This window comes from Felis catus, chromosome B2, assembly GCF_018350175.1.
Source record: "Felis catus isolate Fca126 chromosome B2, F.catus_Fca126_mat1.0, whole genome shotgun sequence".
NCBI classification, from domain to species: domain Eukaryota; kingdom Metazoa; phylum Chordata; class Mammalia; order Carnivora; family Felidae; genus Felis; species Felis catus.
Window position 1 is genome coordinate 63,570,508 of NC_058372.1, and position 19,339 is coordinate 63,589,846.

The 19,339-nt window shown below is 37.5% G+C and overlaps 2 protein-coding genes across 10 annotated transcripts in view; both read left to right on the forward strand.

Moving 5' to 3' along the window:
- FAM135A (family with sequence similarity 135 member A) overlaps positions 1-12,762 on the forward strand; it is a 120,834-nt gene extending 108,072 nt beyond the window's left edge. For all 9 annotated transcript variants that reach the window (XM_011282396.4, XM_019830811.3, XM_011282398.4 and 6 more), the window contains 2 exons: positions 8,604-8,717; positions 11,345-12,762. In XM_011282396.4, the coding sequence (XP_011280698.2) occupies positions 8,604-8,717; positions 11,345-11,550 (320 nt within the window). In that variant the 3' untranslated portion in view covers positions 11,551-12,762. The remainder of the gene's footprint in view (positions 1-8,603; positions 8,718-11,344) is intronic.
- A 5,684-nt stretch (positions 12,763-18,446) lies between these two features.
- Positions 18,447-19,339, forward strand: part of SDHAF4 (succinate dehydrogenase complex assembly factor 4) — a 31,245-nt gene continuing 30,352 nt past the window's right edge. Inside the window, exon 1 of the mRNA XM_006931837.4 lies at positions 18,447-18,626. Within this exon, the coding sequence (XP_006931899.1) occupies positions 18,563-18,626 (64 nt within the window). The 5' untranslated portion in view covers positions 18,447-18,562. The remainder of the gene's footprint in view (positions 18,627-19,339) is intronic.

Genomic DNA, 19,339 nt, shown 5'->3' on the forward strand with positions numbered 1-19,339 from the left:
TGCTTCAGATTCTGTGTCTCCCTCTCTCTCTGCCCCTCTGCCACTCACACTCTGTCTCTCTCCCTTTCTCAAAAGTAAATAAATATTTAAAAAATTAAAATTAAAAAATTAAGTATCAGTCAACTGTAATTTTTTAACGTTAATTTATTTTTGAGAGAGAGAGGGAGGAGCAAAGAGAAAGGGAATCTAAAGCAGGCTCCAGGCTCTGATCTATCAGCACAGAGCCTGACGCGGGGCTCAAACTCACAAGCCATGAGATCATGACCTGAGCTGAAGTCAGACACTTAACCAACTGAGCCACCCAGGTGCCCCAGTCAACTATAATTTTTTAATAATGAAATAGACTCCTAATTAAAGCTAAGCAATTAATAACATAGTTGTTTGATTTTAATGGATTGTATTTGTGTTGTGTAAACACAGGTACTTCGAAATTATCCTTAACTTTTTGACATTTATAATTTAGTACTAATCATAAGTCAGTTTGGCAACTAGGCCTCTGCATATCCTGGCCCTCCTGCCCCCACCTCAGTCTTTAAGCCTTTTTATTAAATGCCATATATTTTTCTACCTTCCTATTCAATGGCTATAAAGCTCTTCTGGAAAATGTCGGAAACTAAACTATTAATAATTATATCCTCTATAGATTCTTACTACTGGATGAATCTTGTTACTCATCTCTTATTAACTGATTATCAAATATAGTCCCTATCTTGCGTTACATTCCAGGTTTTTACAACCTGAGGTCCTCAACTACTACTTTGCCACCCTCACTGTCTATAAATTACCTTACCTCTGACTTTACCATCTCTTCCTGTCTCACCCTCACACTCATGTCTCCCTACCATATTTTTTTCCACTGTGTCCTTTGAAATCTCCATTTGAGTGGAACAGACTCAAATGTTTATCTTCTTCAAAGAATGCTCTCTCCATTTCCTTTAGAAAATGGAGACATAAGTGAAAACTAGATACTTCCCCAGCCTACTCTCATTTCCCCACTCCATCTGGTTGTAGAGCAGATATTGGCAAAATTTTCTCTGAAGAGCCAGATAAATATTTTGGCTTTGCAGGCCATGTGATCTCCATTGCATTGTAGCACAAAAACAGACACAGACAATACATAAATGAGTGTGGCTGTGTTAAAAAAAAAAAAAAAAAAAAAAACAGTAACAACAACTTTATTTCAATTTTATTAACAACAATTTTATTTCAAATAAAAAGAAAAAGCAGCAGGCCAGATCCCACAGGCCATTCCTTGCTTACTCCTGCTACAGGAGAAGCTCAGTTTCTCATATACTGTGTACTACTGAGAGGGGAGGAAGCAGTCCTCTTGCTTTCCTTTTCAAACTGCAATGATTACTCCTCTATTGTCATAAAACTTTCCTTTGGATTTGTACCATCCAAGCTCTGCTACCTTCTAGTCATCTTCGTTTTTCTTTTTTTTTTTTTTTTTAACGTTTATTCATTTTTGAGAGCCAAAGACAGAGCGTGAGTGGGGGAGAGTCAGAGAGAGAGGGAGACACAGAATCCAAAGCAGACTCCAGGCTCTGAGCTGTTAGCACAGAGCCCGACACGGGGCTCGAACCATTTGCGAGATCATAACCTAGGCCGATGTCAGACGCTTAACCGATTGAGCCACCCAGGCACCCCTAGTCATCTTTAATATAATGATCTCCTGGTCACTCCTCACATATTCAGTGAGAACCCCAGTAAGAGTTCATTGACAAATACATAATTACACTTGGGAGAAGATATTCTTCTTGGATCTTAATATACCTAATCTTGGCATCATTTTTGGGAATTTGATTAAGTCAACCCTTTAGATGATCATCAAGCATAATAGAGGCTTTCTCAACTATAGTAACCTTCCATTCCGCTCCACTTGGAACCCTACTAATGGCTGCATTCCACTCCTGAAATTTCAATCAATTTTCCATTCTGAGACAACAGTATTCTATTCTCTTTCTCACTCATTCCCTTACTCTCATCTGCTTTTCAGACTATTTAAGATCCCTACTAAGTTTTCTTAAATTACCCTGTCCTTCATGGTTCTCTCCCTTCCTGTTCCATCCCAGACCCCATGATTTATCATTTTTATCATGCATACATTATTACCCCAGGTATTATCATCATGGCCATCTAGCAACCTGTGTTACCGTTTCTTTACCTGGCTTGTTGAGCTCTACCAAAGTGGATCATGCAGATTTGCAAGTCACTACCACGGTAGATCCATGGAGTTACCCTCTAGTTAACTCTAATAGCATCTTAACCATTCCCTAGAAGCTTTTGCAGGTTTTACCTCTTTTCATCAAACTTCTAACTACCACTGCTACCTTCACTTCAACAAATGACTTTGTTTTCCTACTTTATCTGCGAGTCAAGGCTATCAAGCAAGAATTTTCCTACTTCCTTTCTTTTTAGCTACAAACATGACCACACCTGTGCTTTCCTTATAGTTCAATAAAAGATATATATCTATGGTGCAAGAATAATTTCCCTTTCTGTTTTGGAACCCATTCCTTCTCTCTGTCTTTCAACATTCTCCTTTCAGTGACTAATTCCTTAACATATAAAGTTATTTTGTTTTCTCCCATCTTAAGTTTTAATAATAATAGATACCTCCTTTGATCACTGATTCTATTGTTCTATTTCTTTTTTTTTTAATTTGTTTTAATCTTTATTTTTAAGAGAGAGAGAGACAGAGTGCAAGCAGGGGAGGGGCAGAGAGAGAGGGAGACACAGAATCTGAAGCAGGCTTCAGGCTCTGAGCTATCAGCACAGAGCCCAAAGCAGGGCTCACACTCGTGAATGGCAAGATTATGACCTGAGCCAAAGTCAGACACCTAACCGATTGAGCCATCCAGGCACCCGTATTTCTCTTTTTTAATAAGAATTGAGCCTCATAAAAAAAGAAAACAATTACTTTCACTACTTCCTCACCTTTTATTTCACTCTTCAATCCATTATAATCTGATTTCTGTCCTCACCTCTCCATTGAAACTTGCCATATCCAAGTATCTCTTTTCTTTCTTTTAGTTGAACATGCTGTCATTTGTGACTATTGAAAATACCCTCCTTCTTGAAATACTTTCCTACCTCCCAGTCTTTATCAGCCTTTCCTGATTTTCTTCCATGTTGGCTCTTTGCTTCCGACGTAGATTCCTTTTCTCTCCTTGCCCCCTAAATATAGGTGTTCTTGGGCTCCAGCTTCTGTCATATGCTCTTCTCACTCTGTACATTCTTCTTTGACAACATCATTTCATATCCATCTTCACCATTGGTAACTCAAGTATGTATCTTTACTTTAGTCCTCTAGGCTGTATTCTAGACTTACATGTCCAGCTGCCTACTAAATAAATACATTTGCTTAGATGTCTCATGGTTGCCCCAAATGCAATATTTTTAGATACCTCATCTTTCCCCTCAGATTAACTTCTCTCAATTCTACATCTAACACAGTCTGCACAACCAAAAACCTGGAAGTTGTCTTCTAGACTCCTTCTCATTCTCCCCACACATCTGCTTAGTTACTAAGCCCTGAAACATTCAGCCTTCTTAGTAACTAATAGAGGCTTCTCTTTCTTTTCTTTGCTATTTTCTTAGTTCAACCTTCATCACTCTTGCTGAAGTTATTGCTATGGCCTCCAAACTGGTTACTCTGCCTCCTCTGTGCCCCTTTCTCCCCAGTCTTACTTCTTCTTTAGATAAAATTACCTTCTGAAAATTACATCAGGCCATATTACTCCTGTTTGAAAAATCTTTTCATGATGGCTTGTGGCTTTCAGGATGAGGTTTAAATTCCATGACTTACAGCATCAAATCCTTTATAATCTGGTTCCTGATTCTTTTACTGATTTCATATCCTGCTCTTCCCACAGATATATCCTTTGTTTTAGTCATGCCACACATATTTTATGCTACACTCACCCATGTTTTTTCTACCACCATTCCATGGTGGTAACACCATGTGTTTACTCATCTTTTTAGAACTGATTCTCTTCAGGGCGCCTGGGTGGCTCAGTCCAGTTGCGTGTTGGACTCTTGGTTTCAGCTTAGGTCATGCATGATCTCACGGTTTGTGAGTTTGAGCTCCATGTCGGACTCTGCACTAGCAGCATGGAGCCTGTTTGGGATTCTGTCTCTCTGCTCCTCCCCTGCTCATGCACACACACACTCTGCCTTTCTCAAAATAAATGGACAGACTTAAAAAAAAAAAAAACAAAAACAAATTCTCTTCATCTTCTAAAGTTAAACTCAAATACTACCTGCTATTAAAAGCTTTCTTGATGCCCTCTCTCATTTAATGCTCCTCTACTCTCAGAGTACCCACTAGATTGCCCAATATATACCTAGATTTTACACCTCCACACTGACCTCATCAATGAATTCCAGTCTTCATTTGCCCTCTAGACATCTCTACTTACATATCAAACTGAATATGTCTAAACCTGAACATATTGTTTTCTTTTGCTAACTCTTCTTTCATCATTTTAATCGTACTCTGTCTTCTAAATTACTTAGTTTTTTGAAATACCTCAAAAAACTTTGCATTTTGCAAAACTTTGACCTCACTTCTTTGCATTCTACCTCCCGAGATTGTTAAAATTGTAACTGAACTCTAATTAAACACAGAATCTGAAGCAGGCTTCAGGCTCTGAGCTGTCAGTGCAGAGTCCAACAGTAGGCTCAGACCCACAAACTGTGAGATCATGACCTGAGCTGAAGTCAGACACTTAACCGCCTGAGCCACCCAGGTACCCCCTGAGCCACAGTCTATTTAACTAACTTGGTTCTTGGCTAATAAAGTAAACCTGCCATGCAGAAGCACAATATTAGTATTAACGCATTGTTGTTGAAAAACTGTTATTAAAATTAGACTACTAACTTTTAAAATGCATTTTTAAAGTACAGTACTGTCAGACATCAGGGTGGCTCAGTCAGTTAAGCGTTCAACTCTTGATTTCAGCTCAAGTCGTGATATCACGGTCTGTGAGACTGAGCCCCATGTCAGGATCCACGCTGACAACACAGAGCCTGCTTGAGATTCTCTCTCCCCCTCTCTCTGCCCCTCCCTCACTTGCACTCCCTCTCTCCCTCTCTCTCTTAAAATAAATAAACATTGAAAAAAAAGTACAGTACTGTACTGTCATTTCCCTGTAGAAGCATGTCAGAATCTCTGCAAGGAGCTATTATTTTGAAAAATAGATGTTAATATAATGCCTATTCTTACAATATATGGTCTAGAAATAAAACAGTGCCAAGAAATAGGGTGGTCATTGGGAGTATAGAGTCTAAGGACAGGTTCATTGATTTTTTTTGTTTAATGGGAGATATTACAGTGTTTTATTAATAATAATGATTCATACAAAAGAGAAAATTGATGATACAAGAGAGGGACAAGACAGCTACTAGAGCCATGTCTTTAACTAGGAAGGAGGGAATGGCATCTCACATTCTAGTGAAAGGGCTGGCTTAAGGTGGGAACATACACAGCTCATCAGTAGAAGAGCAAAGACAGAACATGAAGTCACAGGTATGGTAGGTTAGTTTGGTTAAGATAGGAGTATGTGGAAGTTCTGTTCTGATTCTTCTATATTTTTCAGTGAAAGAGGAAGCAAGGTCATGAGGTAAGACTGAAGAGGGGATAGAAGGTGCTGGCAGTTTGAGGAAAAATAGTCATTTAGCAAAGCACACAAATGAATGTTACCTAGCAAGGCTGCCATAGGCTGTGCAATGCGCAGCCCCAAGAAGTGTCATTCTTGTGACACCTGAAGTTGCACAGTATGATAGGCCTTTATGGGGAACACGAATATATATCTTTCAGAAAAACGAAAAAGCCAGCTATGCTGTTACATAGGCTGGTTTCATGCGACTTGGGATAAATTTTAGTAAACAGCATCAACTTAGATTCAGAAAGCACAGTACCTAGAACAGCTTGGGTAGAAGTAAAGATGGTATACTACAGGACAATTTTTTTCACGGTTTGGGCTACCCCTTAAAAGAATTTTGAAGAAGTATGTACCCCTTGTATAATTTTAGGGTGACACCTAAAAAATATTTTCTATAATTTTTAAATAGTGGCAAAGGATATATTTTCTGGCATATAAGGTAGTACATACTTCCTGTAATTATATTTTCATAAAAATATAAATTCATTCAGTTGGAGTTATATATTCAGTTCATATAGTTTCTAGAACTTGTGTGCCATAAAATCTAATTGGCAGTGCTAATTCTTATTGTCATACAGTCAAGTCAAACTTATTTTTGTCAGAAAACGTATTTCATTCGTATTTTGCTTCATTCCCCCAGAGACTTTTATACCTCAGGCCATATGCCACAATAAAATCTGAAATAGATTGGAGAAATGCCTTTCTCTAATAAAGTGGGAGAAGGACAAATCATTTTTAGGAAAACCCTCATACAGAAGTTGAGATCTAGAATTCAGTTTCCTTAAAGCTATACATGCCCATCCTCACCATCTAGCGTTTTTTTTTTTAATTGAAGTATAATTAATATACAATGTGACATTGTATGTATAACTCTTGTGCATATATAACATACAGTTTCAAGTGCATGGAAAGTCTTAAATTACCCCTGAAGGTAGATGTATACCAGTTTGAAGACCTCTGCTCTAGGACACACAGGTGATTCCCAGAGTAACGCCAAGGTGTCAAATCATGCTAAAAGTAGAATTAGTTTGTCACACAAAATGTGAGAATGAAGGGAAAAAATAATTTTTGTTAATATTTTTCTCAAATATGATTTTAAATATGTGTAATTGAATTAATTCCTGTTACAGACATTTGATTATTTCATTTGTATCCCTAAGGTTTTATATATCCAGATTGCCACAGAGGGTTATCTTCTCATTGAGAAAAAGGGAGAATGACCTTATATTTGACATACAGGGTAAATACAGTCCCACCTGCCCGTTATGTGCGTCTAGAATCTCTCATTATTAGGATCATAAGTTCCAAGAGAGAAAGGAGTATCTACAAAGGTGCTCTGGATATTCTGGATCCACAGTAGTCCCCACAATTGGCCTGTCTCTAACCCTGAATTTCAGTAGGCAAAAAGTATCAAAATTTTACTCTGGAATGTTCCAGAACAAAATTATATGACCTAAACTAAGCACCCCAATCCTAATGTATTGTCATTATTGGCTTGTATCTTATTTAATAACCACATGGATTTCTTATTTTTTATTTATTAGTCTGAGCTACATAGCAAAATTAGTAATACATAGTAAAATTAGAACATTACTGGTAGTGGGGTGCCTGAGTGGCTCAATTGGTTAAGTCTCCTAAACTTCAGCTCAGGTCATGATCTCACGGTTTGTGGGTTCGCCCGCATCAGGGTCCCTGCTGTCAGTGCTGAGCCCTCTTCGGATCCTCTGTCCCCTTCTCTTTCTGCCTCTCCCCTGTTTGTGCATGTTCTCTCTCTTTCTCTTTCTCTCAAAAATAAACATTTTTTTAAAAAGGTGGGGAGCCAACTGTTGGGTAAGCCTCCGACTCTTGATTTCAGCTCAGATCATGATCTCATGGGTTTTGTGAATTCCAGCCTCTGCATCAGGCTCTGTGCTGACAGTGTGGAGCCTGCTTGGGATTCCGTCTCCCTCTGTCTCTGCCCCTCCCGTGCACCCCCCCCTTCAAAAATAAATAGATAAACACTTTTTTTTTTAAGGCTCCACTAGCAATCCAAGAGTATTTAAGAAAAAACATTACTGGTAGTAAAGTGGACAGGAACTTGGTTTTTCAGTGCTTAAATGAGTTAATTAGTTCAAAGTATCACAAGACCTAAATTCACGTAGTTTGCTGAAAAATAAAAATAGAAGAACCTGACTAAAATCCGTGGATGGGTCACAAACCTCCTATTTTTACTGAAAAATCTTAAGTATGTATTCTCTTGACATCATACTTCAATAAGGAGAAAATATTATTAATATTAGGCAAGAGTCAGATGAGAACTTAAAAATCAGCTTTAAATGATTTCATATAGGGTGTACTGTTTGTTCTTATGGAAAAGTATGATTTTGTTTCTTTAGGAAACAGCCCTAAATATTGAGGATTATCTTTTAGAAAGTAAGAAGGTCATAAAATACTTCCTTGTAGAATTCTATCCCACCCTATATAATCTCTCTCGTACCCACGCACTACCATGTCACAGTCCTTGCTCTCACTCAGCACAAACACACATTTCTCATACCAGCATGTAAACTACATAACAATGAAGGTAGGGGTTTTTTTGTAGATAATATATGGAAATTGGAGAACGAATTCATCAGATTTAAAAAGCCATAAACTTATTAGTACTACTGAGGAAATTTAAAAAATTGTGGTCACTTAATATATTAAATATAATATATTAATATAATATAATAGAATAGAATTAATTAATATAATATATTAAACACAATATATTTAATATAAAATTAAAAGTTAATTCAAATTAACTTTAATTTTTATTAAATTTATTATTTATTATTAAATTAAATTATTAAATATTAAATTTAACTTAATATATTAAATTAAAAGTTAATTTAAATTAACTTACTAATTTAAATCTGGTTACTTACTGCATTATAATTCCATATTTTTTCTTCATAGGGCTTCACTATTTCAAAAATGTTGTGCTAGTGGGATCTCTACAGGATCGCTACGTTCCTTATCACTCTGCTCGTATTGAAATGTGTAAAACAGCTTTAAAGGACAAACAGTCAGGTAACTAAGTAAATTAGAAGTATTTTATCTCCATTTGTTCCTCTGACAGTGCATCCCATTGTGATTTGTATTTGTATTTCACCAACTACAAATGAGATTAAAACTTTTTTCCTATGTTAATTGATCATATTATTCTTTGAAATGCCTGCCTATGACTTTGATTCATTATTTTACATTGAGTTATTTATCAGTTTCTCAGTAAAATCTCTATGTATTAAAAAAAAAAAAAAGAAGTATTTCAAACAGTTGTATCTACAACATGAGCTTTTTCCCAAATTTTTCTTGTAGTCCCTTTCTTTCTTCTTCCTCTCATCTCTCCCTTTATTTCCTTTTCCATCCACTGTTATTAACATCTATCCTTACTCTTTTTTTTCCTTTCTTTTCTCCTGGCATGTGGTGTTTTTGCCAATAAAACCATCATTCTTATGAAAGAGTTCTTTTATCTAATTACAAATGCTGCTTTTGCTGCCTCGAAGGTAATCTGTACTTTGATTTCCTCACAATTGTTGGGATTGGTGATTATGGTAACAATCATGCTGCGTGTTCTGCTGTATCTTGCTTTTCATCAAAGATGGCAGCAAAGACTTACCTCACTTTAATAAAGTAATAAAGATTTTATATATTCTTTTGCTAGTTTTGAATAATAAAAGAAATTTAAATCATAGCTATTTAGAGCCAGAAGGAGACTTGGGTCTTGTTGGCTCATTTTATAATTGAGGCCCAGAGATGCTAAGTGGCTGATCCAAAGTCACTGGTGATTAATTAATTACAGGCTTAGGGCAAAAACACAGGTGTCCTTCCTTCCCATATTTCCTCAGTGCCTTTTTTGGAATGAGGCTGATTTTTAAATGAACTCTTAATCCTTTGCATTTTCCACAGTTTAACAGTGAGCAGCCTGTTTAGGCAGGGACTCTCTCTTACATATATTTGTATTGGCATTGCCTGGCATGATGCCTAGCACACAATGGGTGCTCTGTTCATTTAACACATACTTTTTTAGCATTTTGTGACATCAAAATAACCTTTTTTTAATTATTATTATTAACTTCTGTTCTAGCAGGGATTTAAGGATAAATTAAGAAGAGATTTAACTTCCAGATGGGTCACAAAAACTAGAGAAATGCCCTTTGTTTTAACAGTGATCTTTGCCACTAGGGGGCAGGGGGAATCTAATAAAGACAGGTTTGGATTTCTTCCTATGTAAAAATACTTTTTAAATAGCATAGAACCAGAAATCCAGCTTGACAGTCATAATGAAAACTAAGAGAAGAGGTGAGAGAAAAAGTTTTGTATGAGTTTACGTGGTAATAATCTCTCATATATCTCTCTCTCCTTTCTCTAAATGTACTTCCATATTCTTTTCCTTTCTCATGATTCCTCAGGGATAAACTCTGCCTCTCAGAAATTTGATACTTGCCTCCCTAAAATCCACAGGTCCATGGATATATGTTTGCACTCGTCTATAGTAAGGTGGTGATACACAAGCATTAAAAACTGTTTGCCCCTCGTAAGGAACTTTGTGCTTTTATATATATATATATATATATTTATATACATATATATATATATATATACACATATATACACACACACACACACACACGTATATATACTTGTATATATACGTGTATATATACGTATATATATACATATATGTATATATACATACATATTTACATATATATATACATACATATATATACGTATATATACACATATATATACGAATATATATGTATATATATACGTGTGTATACACACACACACACACACACACACACACACACACAACCTTCATCTCTTATGCTTAGAATGAGCTCAATAAATTCATTGTAAGAATTAACCGAAGAGAGGGAGAAAGGAGCACAATTTTGGATTTAAAAGCAGGACCCAAGCATTAAATAAACCCTTGGATGAAAAAAAGAATTCTGTCTGACTTTTGAGCCAAACTCACATTGTCTTTCTGACTATAGGAAGTTGCTGTTTTTGCTCAGAATAATGTGGAAATATGTGGAATACAGTTGAATGCCACAAACACTTTTAAAGTACTTGCTGTAGGTTCAAGTTTTAAAAGTTATAAAAAGCAAAATGTCTTTTTTTTTTTTTAGTATAGTTGACACACAACGTTACATTAGTTTCATGTGAACAGTGTAGTAATTCAGCTTCTGTGTACATGATGCTTTGCTCACCACAAGTGTGGCTACCATCTGTCACCATACAATACCATTACAGTATTACTGACTATTCCCTATACTGTGTAAAAGGCAAAATGTCTTAGCATGGCTACCTTATTGTCACAATGGTTCAACAAGTCATAAGTGACTTAATGTTGAATAAAACTATTTGTTCTGTTATATTCATTGCTTTGAATTAAAGTATCAAATTGACAAGAATTTACAATAAATTTGCAATTTTTACTTGGCTAGATAAATAATGTGGTTATTTATATTTTTTATAAAATCATCTCAAAAATGATGGTCAAAGAAAAAGAAAACCTTTTAAAAGACATTTGTCTGCTTTAAATGGAAATAATAAAACTAAATTTTATAAATTACATAAAAGTTGGCATAGAATTTTTTTCAGTTACTTACATGAACTAATTTTCCTACTTTCTATTTGTTCCATAGGACAGATCTATTCAGAAATGATCCACAACTTGCTTCGCCCAGTTCTGCAAAGCAAGGACTGTAACTTGGTTCGATATAATGTCATCAATGCATTGCCCAATACAGCTGATTCACTCATTGGGAGAGCTGCACATATAGCTGTTCTTGATTCGGAAATATTTTTAGAGAAATTCTTTCTGGTTGCTGCCCTCAAATATTTCCAATAGGATAAAAACATTGTTAGAGACTTGATAATTACCTCATTCAACAATGATTCAAATAATGTATTATATTAAGCTGTAGATGCTGATAGTTCTAAGAATATTTATACCTTTTTGTATGGAAGATAATTTATATCATCCATGTTTAGAGCTTTTTAAACATCAACTTTACTTTCTAGGTAATGTGGCTGTGCAATATTTTTTTAATTTTATCTTTTTACTTTTCTATTACTTTTTCATATATTTTGCTACATAAGTATTTCAGTGAAACTTTAAGCCCATATGTATATCTGATTGTTTATTATTGGCTTTCCACAATTCTCACATCGGACACATCATATTAAAGGCCATTATCGCTAGAATAGCATGAGATTTTAAATTTTCTAGTATTGGGGTATTATTTAGTTAATTATAAATTTTACTTTTAACATTTTACTATGTTTTAACTGGAAATAAAACTATGGCTGCTAAAGTATATTTTTTGAAGAAATCAACTCTAGCCCAGTCAAACCAGGTAGTTCCTAGATGACATGTTAAAAAAGTTTTCTAGAAAAGTCATTATTACTATTGCTATTAAACATATGTCATGCCTATTAAAATATATTTTCTACTGGTGATTTCAGCATTATTTCTCATACTGACTTTTATTACTGGAACTTTTCATGTTCATGTTAGCAGCATCTAGAGATTTTTGAATGTTTGAATGCCCTCTGCATAGATTTGGTTGGAATTTTGCTAAATTTGGTAGTGTTGCTTGAACTTTCTGACGATATTTCTTTAACTTTTTTCATGGACTTTCTTGTATGTACATAGTAAGTGTTGAAATTTATGAAATACTTTTATGAATTTAGATAATTTTTAAATATTGTTAAAATTTGTTGAACTAAAAAGTAATGTAAATAAAATAACTCATGTTAAAAATGGAACAAAATAATTACATGTTTGGGGATACAGATGCAAATGTTTTTGATATATGGAGATGTTTAAGTCTTTTGACTTTACTAAAGGTGCTGAATAGCATTAAATTCACTATTTTCCTTTCCTGTTTTACTTGTGAAAATAATAATGCACTAAGGGTGGATAGAAGGTCTGTTTGCATCCACCAGTTGTGGTGGACAGAGGTTTTTGTAAGTATGTGTTGTATAATTGATGCATGTTTTATTTTTAGCATTGTGTTATTGCCTCTGATGTTAATAAATGAACAAATGACTATCTGGAGGAACAGCTAAAACACTTGCTTATTTTCAGAATACTAGAGTATATTTTTATTTAAAATTGGATAGACTATGTTAATTAATTGTATAGACCAGCATAATTATATAACTTACAGCCTTTGTATTTTTATAATTTATATCTTTTGCATATATTAAGTAGTTGAAAGGTACTTCATTGGCTCTCCATAATTCTTTACTTTGTAAAAGTGTTTGAAAATTCAGTGAATTGACTAAGCAATATATACCAAGTGCCTTATAACTGGAAAATATAAATATATGCATTAACCACCACATATTTTTGCCACACACATTTTTCATCTTGACATACTTGGCCCTGAGTTTGAAATATGCTTATTCTAAGTTTGAATAATCTTCCAGGTTTATCAAAGGACTCATTCTTACTCATAATCATTTTATTTGAAGATAAATTGCTCTTATAATCATGGTTGGTTGGTTGTTGGTTTTAAAACAACAGTTTTTTTTTTTTTTAATATGAAATTTATTGTCAAACTGGTTTCTATACAATACCCAGTGCTCATCCCAACAGGTGCCCTCCTCAATGCCCATCACCCACTTTCCCCTCCATCCCACCCCTCTTTAAAACAGTTTTAAAAGCACATCAATGATCATGGTTTAAAATCTAACAGATTTCACTTTTCATTTACCAGGGAAACTATCATATGTTATTTACCTCCAAATTCGGATTATAGGGGTGGGATGGGGTTCTGAGGGAGAGGGGAAGTGATTGTCTGAAACACTATAATTGACTTTTACAGAATGAATCTCACTGAAGTGTATACCCATAAGGATTCTTGTTGCAAACAACAAAAAGCAATTATGATTAAATTAAGCAGAAAAAGAATTTATTGGAAGAATATTAGGTAGCTCACAGAATTTCCGGAAAGGCTGGAGAATGAGCTTTGGAAAACAGATAGAAGCCAAAGGAAGCTGGATGACCAAAATTGTAGCCAAACTCTGACCTCAAAAAGAGCTGAAAGTTTGTGTATATGTCTACTGGTAGTGGTGCTTCTGAAAACAGGATTCCAAACACTCTGCTTATTTGAATCACTCCTTCCAGATTCAAAGTCTGATGGGAATGTCCAACTGACCAAGGTTAGTTTATGCCAGCACTCAGGCTGTCAGGCCTCAAAGACAGCAAGTATATCCAACCTTCTCAGCTTCTGCAGTAGAAGATGGCACCATTTCTCTCACCAAAGTCCACCAAGCATATGAAATAGGTTTGATGACTGAAAATCAAATATAGAAACATGAGAGATCAACTGTTGTCCATCTCTTTGTCTTTCTTTTTTTATTTATTTTTTTAATGTTTTATTTATTTTTGAGAGGGAGAGAGAGAGAGAGAGACAGAGCTCCAGCAAGGGAGGGGCAGAGAGGGAGAGGGAGACACATTCTGAAGCAGGCTCCAGGCTCTGAGCTGTCAGCACAGAGCCTGACGCGGTGCTCAAACTCACAGACCGCGAGATCGTGACCTAAGCCAAAGTAGGATGCTTAACTGACTGAACCACCCAGGCACCCCAATCTCTTTGTCTTTCTAACATCAACATATACCATTCTTCCCATATTTACACATTTACATATTACTAACAGTACAATTTTCCTAACATAATACTATTATCCCTCATCCACTTTCAAGTCCAGAATCTCCATGTAATGTCTATTCCTCCTCTAGTTCTGTAATGATCTTGTCTCAGTAGTATGCAGCCCATAGACAAAATTGTGACCTAACCACCACCACCCCATATACAAAAATAGTGTAAGATAGGAAAGAAAAGAGAAATTACTAAATATATAAGCACATGTGTGCACCAATGGGGAAGAAAATATAGTTAGAACAGGGCTTTGCAAGCTTCCTTGTTGAGAATTACCTGAATTACTTGTTCAAAATACAAGTTCCAGGGGCGCCTGCGTGGCTCAGTCTTTTAAGCATCCGACTTCGGCTCAGGTCATAATCTTGCATTTCCTGAATTTGAGCCCTTCATTGGGTTCTGTGCTGACAGCCTGGAGCCTGCTTCAGATTCTATCTCTCTCTCTGCCCCTCTCCTGCTCATGCTCTCTCTCTCAAAAATAAAACATTAAAAATTTAAAACAAATTCCAGAGCCCTATTACAGACAAATTGAAACAATCTCCAGGGTAGGATATGAGGAGCAGCATGTTTTGTCCCAAAGGTCTGATTTAAAAACAAAACCATACAGCTCTCAATTCTGCCACTGGCCGGCCATGAGGCTAAATTGTTACAATTTGTCACCACTGCCATTTATTCCGTTTCCTTTGTGTTCAACCAGTATCTCAGTGAATGAAATGTCTTTACCTAGTGGTTGATGCAAGGATCTGAGTCTTGAGTGGCCTTGCCTATATATGATTGCAGATCTTTGTTTAATTTTTATAATTCAACATGGGTATTGTGAGGAGGATCTTATCCAGGAGATAAGATCTCCCAAGTTCTAGTCAGACTCCTTTCCCTATTCCCTTTTCTTCCATGGTCTTCAGGGCCAATCACCCCAGTTAGCACCATGACCAATTTTTTAAGTCCTAACCTAGGGGAATGAGCTAAAAAATGACCAGTTTATAATCCCAACTTCCAATGCAGAGAATACATTCTATCCCCTTGTACCCCACTCTGTGTACAAAAATTGGTACGCCAACAGAACCTGGAATCATGGAGATGGATAGTGAGAACCATAAAGGGTCTAAGATTTTATCCTGCTTGCAGACTTGCTTGCTACAGTGAAATGGATGCCAACAGGAGACTCCTGGGTACCAAAGACTATTACAGCAAAATCATAGTCAAAGCATCAGCGTATTTGCACTAGTTCATGGAGCCCCAATTCCCACAGTGATGTAGAGGGCCAGATGACTCCTGTACACACTATGGGTTGCATCACAGGAGAAAAGTCCAGAGCCAAGGGCCAAGCAGTTCTGAGCAAGCAGCAAAGAAGCCAGTCTCTTTTCCCCAGGGGAGCAGCAGTTAAATGGTAGTAATACTCTATTAGATGCCTATATGACTAACTACGGAAATTGCTAAGTATCAGGAGATGGATGAGCCTTGCCGTTAGCATACTCAGCAATAATATGAAGGGAGGCCCAGGACCCATGGCAGATTGCCTCTCCTCACAATGGAAAGCAAAATATATGGACAGTATATTAAATATAACAAGATATTAGTCCCTCTACTACTCTTTGGATCCTGTTATTCTGTCAACAGAAGAAATACTACTGAAAACATTGTTAAGTCATTTGGAGCATATGCCAAGACCTTTAGGACAGCATCTCAAAGTATTTTCTGACCTTCTTCCAAAAGTAAGCCTTCAGTAGGGTTGTCCATTATTCTATAAGACCAGTTGGCTTCTGGTCTGATGGGGATATGTGATAAAGCTTGCTAATCCCAGAGGCATCAGTATTCTACAACTTTCATAGGAAAGTGAGTTCTTTGATTAGAAGCAATGTTGTGTGGGATGTTATATAAAGTATATGTAGTATAAGGTATTCAGTAAGTCCACAGAAGGAATGTATAAAAGAAGTATAAGTCAGAAGTATAACCAATCCAAATGCAGTATCATTGTTCCAATAGAACAAGTTGCTACCTCCTTCATCATCGTAAGATTCCATTGTAATCAAACCTGCCACCCAGGCTATATAGTGCTATATCAGGGAGACAGATTGTTCACTGCAAGTAGTGGTGCTAGCCAATCAGTCTTGGCAGGGGAAAAGACTATGTTAAAAGTATATGTATATCTCTATGCCACCATGGCTACCTGGTAGTGGGTCCAGCTGTGGTGAGAGAAGGAGGCGGATTGATGTCTACAAAATGGGTCACTATGGTAGGCAGCCTCTAAAATGGCCTTCGTTGATCACCATCTGCTGGTATTCATCCTTTGTGTAATCTCTTCCCCTTGGAGGGCTCTGGATATACTGACTCACTTCTAATGATAGACTACATCAAAAGTGATGGGATGTCATTCTGAGATGAGATCACAAAGACTGTGGTTTCCATCTTGAGCAGTTTTCTTGTTCTGTCATTCATTCTGTGGAAAACCAACTGCACATATTATGAAGTGACCTTTGCAGAAGCCCACATAGCAAGAGCTGAAGAAGGTTTCCAGTCCCAAAGCCCACAAGGCATTAAATCCTGCTAGTAAACTTGGAAGCAGATCCTCCCCTAGTTGTGCCTCCATCTGGGACTGGATCCCCAGCTAAGACCTTGACTGCAACCTCCCTTATAAGGCCTAGAGCCAGAGAGCCAGAGGTACACTGACTCCTGGATTCCTGACCCATAGAAACTGAGAATAAGTGTTTATTGTTTTAAGATATGAAATTTTGGTATATGTGATGGAGTGATAGGTAAGTAGCAGTAATCTTGTTCTGATTAAGAGACCTTCTGAAATGGGAGCCTTTTTTTTTTTTTTTTAATTGAGCAACAAGATCCAAATGTTCTTATGCTTTGGAGTGATTTTGAGAGGTCCTATTCCAAAGGACTATTCCAATACCTTTGTATTCCCAGTCCCTGCCCACTTGACTAAACCAGTGCCCATGAAGTGATGTAGATCTTTAGAGCTTTATCTCAAGCCATGTCTCCTTCCGGGAAGGCAAAGTGTACAAAATAAAGTTCTAGCCTCTTGAGAGGATCTCTCCCCCAGGCATCTCTCTCTGTCCTCCTCCACCCTGTTCCTTCAGGGCCTCTGTTAAATGGGGCTCTAAATGCCAAGGCAGTCCATTGACAGCTGAGTCAGTATATTTAGCAAAGCCATCTGTATAACAGCTTCGAATTTTTTCCTCAGTCAACTAGTCGCAAGCAACTTGTTGTTAAGCTATATATATAAACTAAGGGTCAAATGTATGTGTGGGAGCTACCTGCTAATAAAAATTGCTTGAGTTTTGTTTCCGGCCCTGATCTGTATATAATACTCTTAGTAAAAGGACTCCTTATCTAGGAGGATCAGATAACTCCCAGTTCTTGATGAGAAACTCAGATTGCATAGCCCCCTAATGTCACACTGTCAGACATTACCAGCGCCCAATAGTTAGCCAAAAAATTTTCTGAAAAATAAAAAATCTAGGGACCTGCACTGTGATTCTGTAAAGATTTCCATAAGTTACATAAAGCCTCCTGATCTGCCACATATGTTTCAAACACCACTGCAACTGTTGGAATTCAAGGGCCAATTGGCAGGGCTCCTTCCACTACAGCCTGGACCAGATGGCAAGCTTTCTCTTGCTCTGCACTTCACTCACAACTGTCATCTTTCAGGTCATCTAGTCAATGAGTCAGAAATCACGAATTAGTGCACTGAACAACTAGATGTTTAAAAAACAAAAGAGAATTGAGGGGAAAGAAAACTATTACACAGGCAAAAGAGTAAAAGGTACTTTTATCTTTGTATACTATAAAAGAGATCTTTCAAAAGACCTCTGCCTCAGATTAAGAGGAATACACGGAATTATTCCCTCATCCAACTTCAGCCATGATTTGGGATTTTAATCACCAGGAAGGTCAGGGTAGCTTGAGTCGCTCTTCGCGAAAAAGCTGACGATCTCCATCCGCCTTTTCCTGCACACAGCCCAGGATTGGAAGCACAGACTCTAGAAGAGCTCTGGAAGCCCCGCCCCGCCCGGCCACACGCACGCCCCGCCCCTCCTTACGCAGGCCCCACCCAATCTCAAGCACGCCCCGCCTCACGAGAGATCCGCCCCGCCTGTGGGTTGGGCTCCGAACTGGGCCGCTGGCTCCTTCTTCCTGCTCCTTCATCCTCTGCTGGGCCCAGAGGACGCTGCAGGAGTCGGCAACATGACTGTAACGAGGCTAGCTCGGTTGCTTGGCTACATCCCGGCCACCGCGTGGAGAGCGGCAAGTAAGGCGCCCGGCCCCGGGGCCAAGGTCGCGGGCGGGGTCGCGAAGGCCGAGCGCTGCGAGAAAAGCCTCCCTCGGGGAAGCCGCGTGTGTGTCGGGAGTCTGAAGGTGCTGGGTGTTGCAGAGCTTCTCTTCCTCGGCTCAGCCACCCACGTCTTGGTCCTGGGCAGGTCCCTTCACCGCCCGGCTCAGGGGTGGGACTAGGGCTAGAAGATCACCCCAGCCCTTCGAGAGCCTGGACACCTGCGTCCTTCCGGTCACTGCTCAGGTCTGGAAGGGCAGCAAACATTCTAGGTTGTTTACTTTGGAGCTCTCAGGGCGCACTACGCTTTGATGCTCGTGAAAAAAAAAATGGAAAAGACGGCCCTTGGGAACGAGAATCATTCATTTACTTTCATTTACTTTACATCAAAAAATGTAGCGGTTTACTGTATTAAAAAAAACTGGAAAAGTGCAGACGTCGCCCCACAGTAGCAAATTTGTATAATAAAAATTAGATGAAGTCGAATTGTTAACTACAAAGAAGTGTGTATGCTTTCAGTAAAAACTGACATTTTTAACCTATTTTTGTTGGAAGCTTTTTTCAATATTTTGAACTTAACCACAATTAGTTTAATTGAGGGCATCCTGGAGAAATTGGGTAAGTTGAAAACAGAATTACTGCTTCTCATATTAATGAACTCCAGATTTCTATGCAGTTTGTTTTCTGTATTC